The following is a 14,439-nucleotide window of genomic DNA, read 5'->3' as shown; positions in this document are numbered from 1 at the left end:
TTTCCACGGCCACAAACCGCTCAAACCTGTGGAGCCCACAATTTTCATCCTATAAAACAAATTTTAACTGAAATTTATTAGTCTCGTCAATACCTATCGATTGACCACATAACCATATAATGAGATCGCGGGTAGGTGGCGCATTTCAACTTGCTTTGCTGCTTGCATATCTCCATTTCCCTTTTGTGATAATCGAGGTAGTCGACTAAAGCGTTTTTCCTTGTTTTATATAGTAAATTTGTTGTCAAATATTCTCCACCAATCTGTCATTTGTTGGGAGGACGTGCATATTCAGTTACTCCTAAAAAAACGTAAACAAAGCAAAACTAAACACAATTTGAACGCTAGCATGTAGAATGTATTCAGAGCCATCATTGCTATTAGCAAATTGATCGAGGATGAGATAAGAGGGACTGTTGTAGGCCAAAAGTAACACCACCATAGTTTTTACAAGCTTGGAATCTTTTAAGTATGTATAATATTTTCCTCGCATACGGTTCTTTGACTATATCCTTTCTTAACAACAATTTTCACTTTCAAATAGCTTTTTCTTTAGATATGTAATGTACGTTTTGGTGAAACAGGTGCCAGGTCTTGCCAAGAAGGACAAAGGCTGGCGGTTGGTCATTGCCTTAAAAAAAGAGCATAGCAATACTTATTTGCAAGATGAGATCAACTGCTGGGTTCCGAACCGTTGGGAGGCTCCTTGGACCTGCACCTTAACAATTTCCGTATAACGGCGCCATTGCAGCTTACTTGCATTTCCTTCTCAAAAAAGCCGAAACGCCATGTACAAAAATCACCTAAGATCGTAAAAAATAGTTAATAAAACACTGGAACACTGAATCGATTTGCGTGTGCGGTCCCATTTTCCGCTGCAGCGATCTGTAGCGACTTGTTCTCGTCTCTTTCCTACACATGCTATATATAATAAATGTGTGAACATATTTTGGGAATCAAATGTGTGAACATATTTGACGCCGAACTATCGATACACATATCGAAATGGAAAATTATTCATATCTTTCACCTCTAGCATTTCGTACGGCGCGTAGTTTTAGTTTTTAGCTGATTCAACGTACAAGTTTTAAGGTTATTTGTTCGCAAGAAGAAGATCCGATGGACTTTGATGACGCGAAGGAGAATATCCAGCCGTTGGCCAGCGGTCGGAACGTAAGCCTGCTGCAAGCCTCTCTCACTCAGGACACCGCCCACAGTCAAGAACTGCTGGCGCATCGCAAGCAATTAGAAGAGGAGGTGCGCACCTACGCAGGCGAGGATCCGCTGGGAGCCTGGTATAATTACATCTGCTGGATTGAGCAGAGCTACCCGGCAGGGGGCAGTGGCTCCGGTCTTCAGGCGGCCCTTTATCAGTGTCTCACCAAATTCGAAGAGGAAGAGCGCTACCGCCAGGACAAACGGCTTATTAAGCTCTTTATTAAATTTGTAAGTTTTTGGTAAGGCCAACTCACCAACACATATTACCTCGCCGCATTTTAGATGGAGAGTCAAAAGGACCAGATCGAGTTTTACCAGCAGATGTATAACAACGGGATCGGAACAATGCTGGCGGATTTTTACATTGCATGGGCCTACAGCTACGACCTAAGCGGCAACATGCGCAAAGCGGACGAGATCTTCCGTTTGGGACTCGAGTGCCGTGCCGACCCGCTGGATGAGCTCATGGAGGCACATCAGCACTTCGGCTATACAGTCGGCCAGCGCATGCTCTACACCGCCGGCGAGGAGGCCAACGCGGTAAACCAGGAGCTAAACGAGCGACGGCTGGCGCTGCAATCGCTGCACGGTCGCCGCGATCAGAAATCGAACATGATTACTGTGGGGAGTATCCGCACCGGACAGGCGGTTAAGAGCGGCTTGCCAGGCGTTGTTCAGGTGGGTGTTATGAGACTTTGATTCTTCTGAAAATCCAGCTGCTTTTTAGCGATATGAATGTAAAGGTGGTATAAACTCATATACCTACTAAAAAAGGGAACTATTTTATAAATGTTATTTCAAAGAATAGTTTTTAAGAAAACAAAAAATCACACTAGCCCTAGGAGGTATAAAATGAAAGGTTACAAATTCTTTGTACAATACAATTTTATTTCTTGCTAGTTCTTGCACGTGCCTACAAAATTCGTCGCATTATCGCAAAAAATGTATGAAGGCAGACCACGATCTCAATATAAGACACCTTCGTTGCGAAGCACACAAAAATTGCGATGTAGATTTTAAATGGCAGTTTCCCTCGAACACGTAGAGAGATGTGCGCCGGCGCAAAGAAGTCTTTCCCACATCGAGCAAATGGTCCTAACAGTGTAAACCGCTCAACTGGGAGGTTGCCAATAACTTGTTGCAGCAACTAAGACTTGTACACAGTGAACACAGTTGCGTACAATACGACGAAGACGATCACAATTCAAGACTAGGACCGCATCAGTACCACCACGACTAGCAGCGTGGTAGTTTCTAAAGGGTAATTTGCGTACGTAATTGACGACAGCAACATCCTTGGCGGGAAGCAATATGGGATGCTTGTGGGTGTCTGCGATCGATGCAAGTTCCAATCGACCTTCCACCATGATACAGTGCATACTTTACGCTTTGACGATAGTAATAAATCAGGAATATTTCAATGACCATCAAATGAAAGATAAGAGTGTGTAGAATAGGATTTACCTGTTACTTGTATTCACACTCCGCTAAAGACTGGGTTAATCGTCAAAAAACGGAACATAGACATTTTTTGCATCACAGCTTATCACTGTGGAACGGCCGTCCACGTTGTGACGAAGTGCACCAGGAGAGTGTGCGAAGGCGACTACTATACAGGGATGGTCAAAAGTATTTACAGAAAACAAAAGTTAAATATTCTTATAATTTTAACTTTATGAACATTTTGGCATCAATGGAAAAATCATTTTAATTCCGTTTAAATGATACAAGATTTTTCTTAACCAATTCAGAACTTATTGAAAATGCCAAAATTTTGTGAAAATCTACTTTTTAAACTTTTTTCCAAGTTTTGAAAACTAAAATTTTTTGATGCTAAATGTGTCTTTAAACAATACTTATAGTAACTGCAAAAAAAAGTTTTCAAAAATCGTGTTTTGCGAAGGTTGAAATAGATTGTTCTACGGCTTTTGAAAGACCAGCAAGTTTGGCTGAAAATCCAAAAGAAATATATAGATATAAAAGGCTCTAAACAACTTATGCTACAGATACGTGGTATACCTCTATCTATCTTAATATGCTTATCAAGCTGTCTTTGCTTATTTTTCTAAGTACAATAGATTTAAAGTTATAGCAAAAAAAACAGCTTTTGCCTATTTTTTCAAAATTTTTTCGAATGATTTCTTATTAAATTTCAAACAGAGAAATTCCAGAATTTTCCATAAATATATCACTTTTTGTCATTAAAATTACCGTTTGGAAGATATTGAGGGATAATAATTAAATTACATGTATGGCCGAAAACAAAGCCAAATTAATATAATGAGCAAAAATTTTTTTTCGATATTGTTTAAGTAAAAGGAAAACATTTGGATGTTTTTGTCGAAATGATTGTAAAGCGTCACCTACCCTCGATTTCAATGTATGTTAATGTGGGCAGCAGACAGATTTCATCGTTATAGGCGTTTCAATACCCCACTGACCACAGATAATCATGAAGTTTGGTCGAAAAATATTATCGCAACCTCCTTTTATAGCGTGAGCGTTGTTTTTTGTTTTCCTTTTTATCTTCTTTTTAACTTCTAGAAAACATTTGTGAGACCGAATTTTCCCAATAATTTTGTTTTTTAAAAAAGTTGTTTTATCATCTTTCTGTCGCCCAGAAGTTTCTCAGAAGTTACTTCTTCGCGGTCCCGCCCTTATTGTTTTTTTTAAATGTGTTCTATCGTTGAGAAATGTCTCGGAAGTTACTTCTTTGCGATCCCGAACCTGTTTTTTTTTTTTTGTAAAATGTATTTTATCGTCTTCTATCGTCCAGAAGTGACTTCTACGCGATAAATGTATATTTTGTTTATGTAAAATAAGTTCTATCGTGTTTCTATTATCGAGAATTTTGAAGTCCCGGTCGGCTACGAAAGTAGCGTTATATAAATCTATGTTGCAATTAAATATATTTAATAAGAAAATAACCCAACACAAATGGGAAATTTTATAATGTAAAAGCCTTTAACTTAAAGAGAAATCCGATCAATGCTAACATATTCACTTCCGATTGAAAACTGGGACAGGCAGGCATATTCCGTTGGGGATAAAAAACCAATATGCCACGGGCTCTTGTTTATCATAATAAACGATATGGGTTGCTTTTTTATATAAGATGTATCTCTTATTACATTGATTATTATTCCATCTGTTTAAAAGGAGTCGAACAGTCGAACATTTATGTACGTTAGGGCGATCATACAAATTAAATCGTGTTCTTACCCCCTCTCATATAATACATTAAATTACGCAAAATATGTATTCGAAAACAATTGTGTTTTAGGATATTTATATTGACTAGCTTTTCCGCCGCAATCTTGTTTGCGTTCAAGAAGCCGTTTTTAAAAGTGGTAGGAAAGATTTTAACATTTTGTCTCCATAAAACAATTGCAACCGAAATATTTCCAAAAAAAACTTACAATTTATTTTTATTCCGCGGACTTAACACTAAATAAACTAATAATGTTTGTTTGCCTCTTTTTCCCGTTATCTCGTCGCCCCTTTTCACCGTAATCTTGTTACCCCGTTGCTTTTTGCCCCATTTCTCCATGGGTCAATGCAATAATACCCCTTTGTAGTGTTGGGTTGCTCATGACTGAGTCAACAAAAAAAATTTTCACTAAACTGAGTGAGTTCACTTGTTTAGTTTGATTATCTTGCTATTGTTTGTTCACCTGCTCACTTTTGCTCACTTTTGCTCACTTGCTTTGCTCTCTTCCTCTTTTTTGTCTTTGCTCAGTTTTGACCTGAACAAGTTGTTCAATTTGGCACATATGATTTTTTCTGAATTTTTGCATGCGGTTCTACATCCAATTAGCTATGTTTACTATTATCTCAGAGCGCCCAAGCGAGGTCATCTTTCCGTATATTTGTTATGAAATTCTCACTATGATGAGATCTAGAAGGTAAAACGAAATTTTGAGCCATGTTGAGGATCTAGGAGTCCAGCAGTCCAAGTGGAAATATTGCAAGACAACAACAAGTGAACAAGTGGGCTAGTGAGCAAGAGAGCAAGTGAACAAGTGAACAACTGAACTAGTCACCAAAATGAGTGAGTTGACACTAAAAAAAAGAACAAGTGAACATGTTCACCCAAATGAGCATTATATACCCAACACTACCTCTTTGTCCTTTGCCCATATTAATAATGGACACAGGTCTGAGGAAACATGAATTAAACATTTTGAATGCACTTTGCAGCCAAATAAATTTGTTTGTAAAATAAAATTAATTTTTCCGTTTTAAAAATAACATTTCCTAATTTTTTCAAAATAGAAAATGTTACGTTAAGTAAAAGTAAAATTTGATTTGGAATAAAACGATGTTTTCCGTTTGTAAAAAAACACCCATATACAAATTAATTTTATTCGTTGTCGTCGACTTACAAAAATATAATTTTTATTTTTAAATTTTATTTTGTTGGTGACTGACCTTAATTCACAAACTCACTATTACATCAAGATAATTTTTCTTTTTATTATTAGGTATGACCGATTGCGGCTTCAATCCGAACTAGACTGACTCCTTAATTTCAAAATTTTTAATTTTTTGTTTAAAATAAAAGCTTATGCTGAAACTTTCGCTGAAGGCTAGGGCAATATAGCTGTTTTTTTAGTATAACAAATTTATTTATTTAACGTTGATCAGCCAACTTAATGGCTATAAAACGTTGTCTACGAAGAGGAAAAATTAACATGGAAACATAACAGAAAAGGAGATTAACAATATTTACAATAATTGAACAATTTCATTGCTTTAGGACTCGAGAGACCTGACGTCCTCTTGTCCAGAGATCACCGGGGTGCCTTCGCTTTAGTCTTCTTCTCGTTGAGATTCGGTTTGCCAGGGATGCTGCTAGGTGGTTCGTGTGGGCTTGTAGACGGTCGTTGTAACGGCTTGAGTGCATGTTAATCTGCTCTCGCACCGAGGGGATGTGAAGGTCGCAAGCCAGGACATCGTTCCTTACGTACCAAGGCGCATCCGCAATCGTACGTAGCGCCCGGTTTTGAATTCTTTGGACCCTCATGACATTTGAGTCTTAAGCGGTACCCCATATTTGTATGCAACACGTGAATGAAGGAACCACTATCGACCTGTACAGCAACATCTTGTTGCTAAGGCTGAGCTCACTTTTACCTTTAAGCATCCAATTTAGTTTCCGCAGTTTGGAGCGACATGTTGCTGTAATTTTGGTTATGTGCTGCCTCCACGTAAGACGTTTGTCCAAAATCAAGCCCAAGTACTGAGCCTGGGCTGATTGCGGTATGAGTGTGTCATGTAATTTTACTCTGGGGAGAATTTTACTTCTAAGAGAGAAGTTGCAGTGCTGAGACTTATTTCCGTTTATCGAGATGTTCCATCGATTCGTCCATTCGCCATACACATCCAAAAATTTTTGTGTGATTTGGGTTGCTTCAATTCGACACGCGGATTTGGCAATAAAGGCTGTGTCATCAGCATATGTAGCCAAGAGGGTACCCAGTTCCCTAGAGTATGGCAGGTCAGTGGTATACAGAGTGTATAGTACCGGACCAAGAACGCTACCCTGAGGTACGCCAGCTCGAATGCATCTGATGGACGATCTTTCGCCTCTCACATCGACCATAAAATTTCGTTCTAAAAGATACGATTTCAGGAGAAGATATTGGGCAGTAGGCAGGAGAGTTATCAACTTAAATAGCAAGCCATCGTGCCAAACGCGGTCAAAAGCTTCTTTGGCGTCAAGAAAGACTGCTAAACTGTACTGCTTGTTCTCGAACGCTCCAAGGATGTGCTGCGTTACCCGATGTGCTTGCTCTGGGGTTCCATGGTGTCTTCTAAAGCCGAACTGGTGGTCTAGAATGGCGTCCTGCACACTTCTTACTGCCATCATTCTACTAAGGAATATTCTTTCGAATATTTTAGAGAAGGTGGGCAGTAGACTTATTGGTCGATAGGATGCAACAAGGTTTTCCGGTTTTCCTGGCTTGGGTATCATCGATATCACAGCACACTTCCACTGTGTGGGAAAATGGTGGATACGTAGCATGGAGTTGAAAAGAAGAACTAGGAAAAGTGTACCCTTCCTAGGTAAAGCCTTGGCAATTCTGCTGTCGATCCCGTCGAAACCGGGAGCCTTACTGCGTTGCAGCCTGCGAATTTGAAGGCAAACCTCTTCCGGACTCACGTGTGGGATAGGTTCAATCGCCGAGGAGGGGGCATTTAGGAATGCTAGGGTATTATCCACGTCTTCAGGCTTAGCAAGATTGAATGGCTGAAAGCGCCCTTCCAATTCCTCAGCAAAGGCCATCGAAATTTCGCTGTCTGATCTGCACCACGTGTTGTCGGCACGCTTTATTGGAATTCGGCGAGGGGGCTGTCGCTTAATATTCCTTGTTGCCCTCCAGAGATTGAAACCATACGGCTTTGTGGGATCTACATTGCGGAGCATATCAGCAAAGTATTCACTCTTCGTTCTCAGCAAAAGTTTCTTAAGATCGTCCTCAGCACGTCGATACTCTCTTTTGTCAGCAGGGTCTCGAGAACGCATAAATCTGCGGCGCAACGTCCTTTTAAGCCTCACCAAATTCAGGACCTCAGGTTTTAAAAGGGCATGAGGTGGATCAGATGGGCTGTTTGGTCTTTGGCCGCAGGTTGATGATTCGGCAGCGATGTGAATATTTCGCACAAACACTTCAGTTGCATCGTCAATGTCATCAGGAGTGTGCAGCTGCATGTTAAGGTTCACTAAGCCGTTAATCGCTTCCTGAAACTGTGGAATATTTGCATTCAGGGGCAGGACGAACGTCTTGCGGGAAAGCTTGCAAGCGGAAACTCTGTAGTGTATTATTAGTGGGATGTGATCCGAACTTAGTTCAACAATTTCAGAGATGCTTAGTAAATCAGAACAAATTCCTTTTTAAATGGCAAAGTCTATGGCTGATGGCATGCGTTGGCTGTACGGGTAATGTGTGGGCCCTCCGGTAGCAAGAACCTGCAATTGAGATGCGAGTACAATATCCGCTAGAGTTCTGCCCCGAATTGTGGAGTTACGTGATTCCCAGAGACGATGATGCGCATTCCAGTCCCCTGCAATTATAAAATTTGGCCCAAGCTCACTAAGAAGCTCTTCGTAGTGGTTAGCTGTAAGAGGCGAATTTGGAGGACAATATATAGATGCAATGACGATTTCCCCTTGGTCAGTACTGACTTTGATCGCAACGCACTGAGCCGTTTGGTGTTCTATACATAAAAATTGGTAGTATTTAAGGCACGATTTGATGATAATTGCGAATCCTCCGCGATGGCGATCAGCAGGATGGTTTGAAAGATGTACGTCATATCCCCTTAGCTGGTAGTATGATCTAGAGCAGAAATGAGTTTCGCTGACCAACATAACGTCGATATGATGTTGTTTTACAAAAAGCTCCATCTCGAGTGACTTGTTGGCCAAGCCGTCGGCGTTCCACACACCGAGTCCAATTTGACTCATGGTCGGGCTGTAAAGGCAGAGTGGAGACCAGCGGCTGCTTGAGCAGATCCTGGCGCTATTTGTGGTAAAAGGTTGGTGATAAGGGACATCATTTACATCATCATCTGAAGCATTTTGTCAAACCGAGCAACAAGGTCAGAAAGTTGTTCTTCAGATCGTAGATACATTTGTTCTTGTCGTTTCCATTGCTGATCGTTTTGGAATTGCTCGTGATTTCGTTGATGTTGTTGCTGGAAGGACTGCTGCTACTGATGGCGGGTCTCTGGGTATTGTTGTTGGTCTGTCGTCTGTATGGTTTGTGTCCGTAACCGAGGGAGGTCATTTGGTTTATGTTGCTGGCTAGGTCTCCTATTGCTGGTTCCCAGTGGAGGGAATTGGTTCTGGTGCAGGTTCGCATTGTACGACATCATCCTTTTTGTACGGTAATTCCACTTGAGCACGCTGGCGACATAGGGTCTTAACTTCGTGGATTTCCTTGTTGGTTGGAGATGGCTCTAGTTCAACAAACACTAGGTTGACGAACTTTGATTTGTCGAAACGGCTTTTTGGTCTATTGATAAAGCGAACATTATGGCCAAGCAAGGTAAGGCTTTCTTTGATGTGTTCGTCCGGAGTGGAGTGATGAACACCTCGAATAACCACGCGATAAGATCTGTCCTCTTTAAGCTGCCAGGAGTGGAACGGGACCTTTTTTGCAATCAAATATTTACTGATTGCTCTATACGCGTCTGAATCTGCAGAAAGGATCGAAACAGAATTGTTGGAATAACATTTTACGGAGTATTTAGACGGGTGTACGATTTTATCTATGGATCGAATAAGCCCGTTCAGATTCTCGCAGAGGGCAATATAGCTGAGATTGAATTCAAAAATTTGTTTATAAATTCCATAAGTGGAACCGTTTCACGGGTTGGATAACTATACCCCTTCTAAAATAGATTGTCCCGATTCATAATGAATTTCGTGAAGCAATCTCTTAATTCTGTTAAAAAAATTTTTTCGATAATAGATTTTTCAAGATTTGGCCGTTTTTTTTTGGTTACAAATATATTTTTGTATTTAATAATAAGTAGAGAAATCAAATATATAATAATTAAAATTAATAATATAAAGGATATAGATATTTTGGTATTATTAATTTTAATGAATGAATTTAAAATGTTTATATAATCCAAAGTGAGTTCCGAGCTATTTAATAATCGGATACTTCATCATTTTTGAAGTGGTTCGTAGTTATATAGTAAGGAATTTTGTTTTCTAAGTTGGTATATGAAACGTTATTAATTGTGGTTGTACCATTAAATGTTATTAAGAACAATCCGCTTAACTCGGAGTTGTTGACCATAATGTCTATTTTTTATTTTTCTCTTTTATTTTTTTACAAATTGTTTTCTCACCGTTTATTAGTCGGTTTATTTTTTAAAACTTAAAGTGCAAATTAAAGAGTTCTTTCTTAAATGTAGACATTTCGTAATATGGATTTGCGCATTTTGCGACTTGATTACTTTTTAATAATTTACCATGGGATTGGGAAATGGATCGGGCGTAATAAATTTCGCATCTGATTTTTATATTGGGTATTTTGTATAATTTTTTAAAAGTTTTTTATGTTATTATTAAATTTTGTAGGTCAAATGTTTACAATCGTAATCAATAAAAACCTTTTTAAAATCTTCAAAAAGATGTTCTATTTCTTTGATCAATTTGGAATTGATAGAAAATAGCTTATTATTATTTTCAATAAATTCACTGATTTTATTTTTTAATTTAATGAAATCATGATGATCCGGAGTTCCAGACAACCATTTCCACACGGTGCCTAACTCATTTATTCCCCTTTTTGATTTAGCTGATATAAACAGGGATACAATTAATTCGATTACTTTTATGTCGTATCTAATTTCCCATTGTGACCGTTTATTTGAATTAGAGGTTTACGCCGATGGTTTCAGCAGCGGCGGCGGCGTAGAGTTCTAAATTACCCAGCGGCGGCGGCGTAGCCGTTAGAAAGAACCGGCGGCGGCGGCGGGTACGCCGCCGGTGAAATTGTCGGCGGCTGGCGGCGTAAGCATTTAATAAACTGATTTTTTTTTCCTTTTATTAATAAGTGAGTCAAGCGAAATAACAAATTAAACTAAAACTAAATAAGAGTCTTTTCTTGACTTGATAATTAATAAGTAAGTTAAGCGAAATAACAAATTAAACTGAAATTATTGACTTCATAATTAATAAGTAAGTAAAGCGAAATAACAACTTAAACTAAAATTAAAACAAAATAACAGTCTTTTCTTGATTTGACAGTTTTGAGATTCATTGTCTTTTCTTGACTTGACAGTTTTGAGATTCATTGAAATTGATTGAAATTGAAATTCATTGTCTTCATTATTAAACTATTAAAAAAAATTCTTAAGAAAAACTTTCCTTACATTTAATCGATAACTGAAAGCGATTATTGTCGAAAATTTTTTTAGGATATATTAATAATAACCTTTTTTATTTATAAAATGAATAAAAATTTGTATGACGCCGAACGCCGCTGCCGCCGCCGCCGCGCCGGTTTTTACGTGACTCGGCGGCGGCGCGTCAAAAAAGCAAAAAATCGGCGGCGGCGGCGGCGTGGCTCGGCGGCGTATATGTCTAATTTGAATCCCTTTTTATATTATCTGATTCTATATTTATTACTTCTTTATAAAAACTTGAATTAGTTACGTGGAATAAATCGTTGTACGATTCATAGATAAGAACATCCTTGTTGTCTTTGAACAGGAAAAAATCATGGTTCCAGTAATCAATTTCTGAACTGGCCAATATTATGATTGATAAAATAAGTATTAGGGAATGCATTTTGTGTAATTAAAAAAAAAATATTTATTTATTCTTAATGTTATCTTTGTGTATGATTCTGTTTCTACTGTTGAGTATTATTTTATTGGGCAAAACCTCCTTAGCTATTTGCTTTTTATACCTTGGTTTAAGTTTATTTCTCTCTCCATATTTCATTTCATAAACAACTTGTCCTACATGATATTGTTTTTCTTTTCTGTTGTCACTCTGTGTTTCTAGCATTTGCTCTCGAGGTTTTTCAATATTTGAGGAATATTTTCGTGTTCGACTTTGTTATAAAGAATGTAAAAAGGTTTCTGCTTTGTTGTGGAATGAATACCCTGTTTATATTCCAGAGCTGCTGTAATAAAAATTTCAGAATAATCGGTTAGATTACATTCTTCTTTTATGCAGCGTGCTAATTCTGTTTGTGTCGAATGTGCCCTTTCAACATGTCCGTTTAAGGTACTGTGCCTCGGATCTGCGTAGTGTAAAGTTAATCCGAACCTTTGTGCAAAAGATTTAAATTGTGCCGATGTAAAGCTCGGTTCATTATCTGTCATAAGTACTTTGGCTTGGGGAAATTGTTGAAGAAGTTCCATTACTTTATTTTCGATATTTAATTTATTTTGAATTTCTTCAACTACTAGGAATTTAGAGTACGCTTCAATACAAGTTATAAAAGTTAAACTTTGCGCGTAGTGTATGTCAATGTGTAAGTTTTATCCTTTTTAAGTTGGTATTGGGGCTTCTCCAATTGAAATTTTAATGGGGTCTCTGTTATATTTTTCTCACTGCAAATTTTTTCAGTTTTTTATATATTTTAGTTTTGTATACAGATTGGGCCAATAACACAATCTACTGATTTGTTTATAGTTTTCGTCTAGTCCCCTTTGAGCTTGATTGTGTGTTTCTTCTATTACTATAGCACTATCTTTGCAAATATTCGCAAAAAAAAGAAATTTGTTAGTAAAATTTTTTTTAAAGATACTTGAATATGATATAAATCTCCTAAAATACAATGAATTCCAACCGTTATGTTAGCTGGAAGATACTTTCTTAATATGGTTACTAAGTTCTCAACTGTATCGTATTCGATTATGTGTCTCGTCTTGTCAAAATTTTCCTTGGACTCATGTATTGTATACCTCACCGTTGTTAATAACAATTGTTGTTTAAATTGATTTAGCGGTTTACGTGTCTCTTGTATTACATTTTCAAAACTACTTTCAGCAGAATGTTGTGTGTCTTGATCGGAGTTTGACTGTTCAGAAATGTCTATATCGCTGTTTGTAATATTATTAATTTGTATCCGTGATAATGCATCGGCTACAACCTTTGTTGTTCCGGGCTTGTATATTATTTTCGGGATACAACTTTCAATGAAAGAATACCATCTTTTCATTTCTACGTTTGGATTTTTATCCGAAATTGTGAACGATAAGGATGATGATGGTCCGTTTGCATTCCTATGCCAATTACTCCTTATAAGTAATTTTGGACATTTTTTAAAGCCCATACTATGGCTAACAATTCTTTTTTATTTGTGGCATAAATAATCTGGCTGAACTAATTCAATTTGTGCTATTGATTATCTTTTAGCTCGTTAAAAGCTTGTACAGCTGATTCGTCAAACTGTATTGAAATTTTTGTAGGCATTTTTTAAGAAAATTTTCCATTTTCCCCTCCTAGATACTTTGTTAATGGTTTAGAAGTCTTTGCATAGTTACGGACAAATTTTCTGTAATACCCCGTTAGGCCTAGAATACTTCGGAGTTCTCTAATGTTGCGTGGAATCATATATTTTGTATTAGTGGCAATTTTTTCAGGATCCGTTTTAATTAAATTATGAGAAACAAGGTAACCATTTCTAATTTAAAGAATTGAGATTTTTCGAGAGAAAGTTTTATATTTGCTCTTTGTAAAATAATTAATTATTTTAATTAAATCAGCATAATGTTGTTCAATAGTGTTTGAAAAAATAATAATATCATCCATATAGACATAGCATGTTTTTCGTGATTCGTGTCATTATCCTGCTGGAACTTCCATAAAAGTGGCATATCATCCTCGCCATATGGTAGCATCACCGTCTCCAATATATCTTTGTAAACAAATCTGTCCATTATTCCGCCAATGCGATGAATCGGACCAACACCATACCATGAAAAGCAGCCCCATACCATTAGGCTACCACCTCCATGTTTCACAGTCTTATATGTGTATTTAGGATCAAATTTTTTGCCTTTCGGACGACGAACATTTCTTTTGGCATCATTTCCAAATAAATTTATTTTGGTTTCATCACTCCAGAGGATATTACGCCATTTTTTCTCACCCTCTGGTACGCACCAGGTTCTACGATGTAATGAAAATTTTTTCCTCATCTGTAAATTTGCCGACCGAAGCAAAGGAACCCTGCGAGCAACCCTACCTGGTAGGTTTGCTATTGCCAATCGTCGCCTAACGGTCCGTGATGACACAATATTCCCAATTTCATTGGCAATCGTCCTGAAAGACTTGAACGGGATTGGTTCCGAGAGCAAAATGTGGATGTTCTTGAGTGGCCAAGTCAATCCCCGGACCTCAATCCCATCGAGAATCTCTGGGGTGAACTCAAAAGAGAGGTGGGAAAGACTTTATGTCAAAATAAAAGTCAACTTTGGGATATTGTCCAAAGAGCATGGTACAGTATTCCAATTGGAACATGTCGCAAGCTAATATCCTCCATGCCAAGAAGAATGGAGAAAGTCCTGCAAAATAATGGCGGATATACCGGCTATTAGCTGCCAGACACTTAGTTTAATATAAAAAAAGACCAAACAGTAAAATATTGATTTAATTTAAACATTCATCTTTGTACACCTATTATTGTGTCCAGCCAAAATTGGAGGATTTAAGGAAATATTTAATTTAGTTGTTTATGA

General features: G+C 37.8%; 1 protein-coding gene across 1 annotated transcript in view; it reads left to right on the top strand.

The window, feature by feature from the left end:
* Positions 1 to 1,025: 1,025 nt before the first annotated feature.
* LOC108010974 (uncharacterized) overlaps positions 1,026 to 14,439 on the top strand; it is a 49,657-nt gene continuing 36,243 nt past the window's right edge. Inside the window, exons 1-2 of the mRNA XM_036814025.3 lie at positions 1,026 to 1,446; positions 1,501 to 1,896. Of these exons, the coding sequence (XP_036669920.2) occupies positions 1,120 to 1,446; positions 1,501 to 1,896 (723 nt within the window). The 5' untranslated portion in view covers positions 1,026 to 1,119. The remainder of the gene's footprint in view (positions 1,447 to 1,500; positions 1,897 to 14,439) is intronic.

This window comes from Drosophila suzukii, chromosome 2R, assembly GCF_043229965.1.
Source record: "Drosophila suzukii chromosome 2R, CBGP_Dsuzu_IsoJpt1.0, whole genome shotgun sequence".
Taxonomy (NCBI): domain Eukaryota; kingdom Metazoa; phylum Arthropoda; class Insecta; order Diptera; family Drosophilidae; genus Drosophila; species Drosophila suzukii.
The sequence above is the reverse complement of the archived record's forward strand: the minus strand, read 5'-3'. Positions and strand labels throughout refer to the sequence as shown.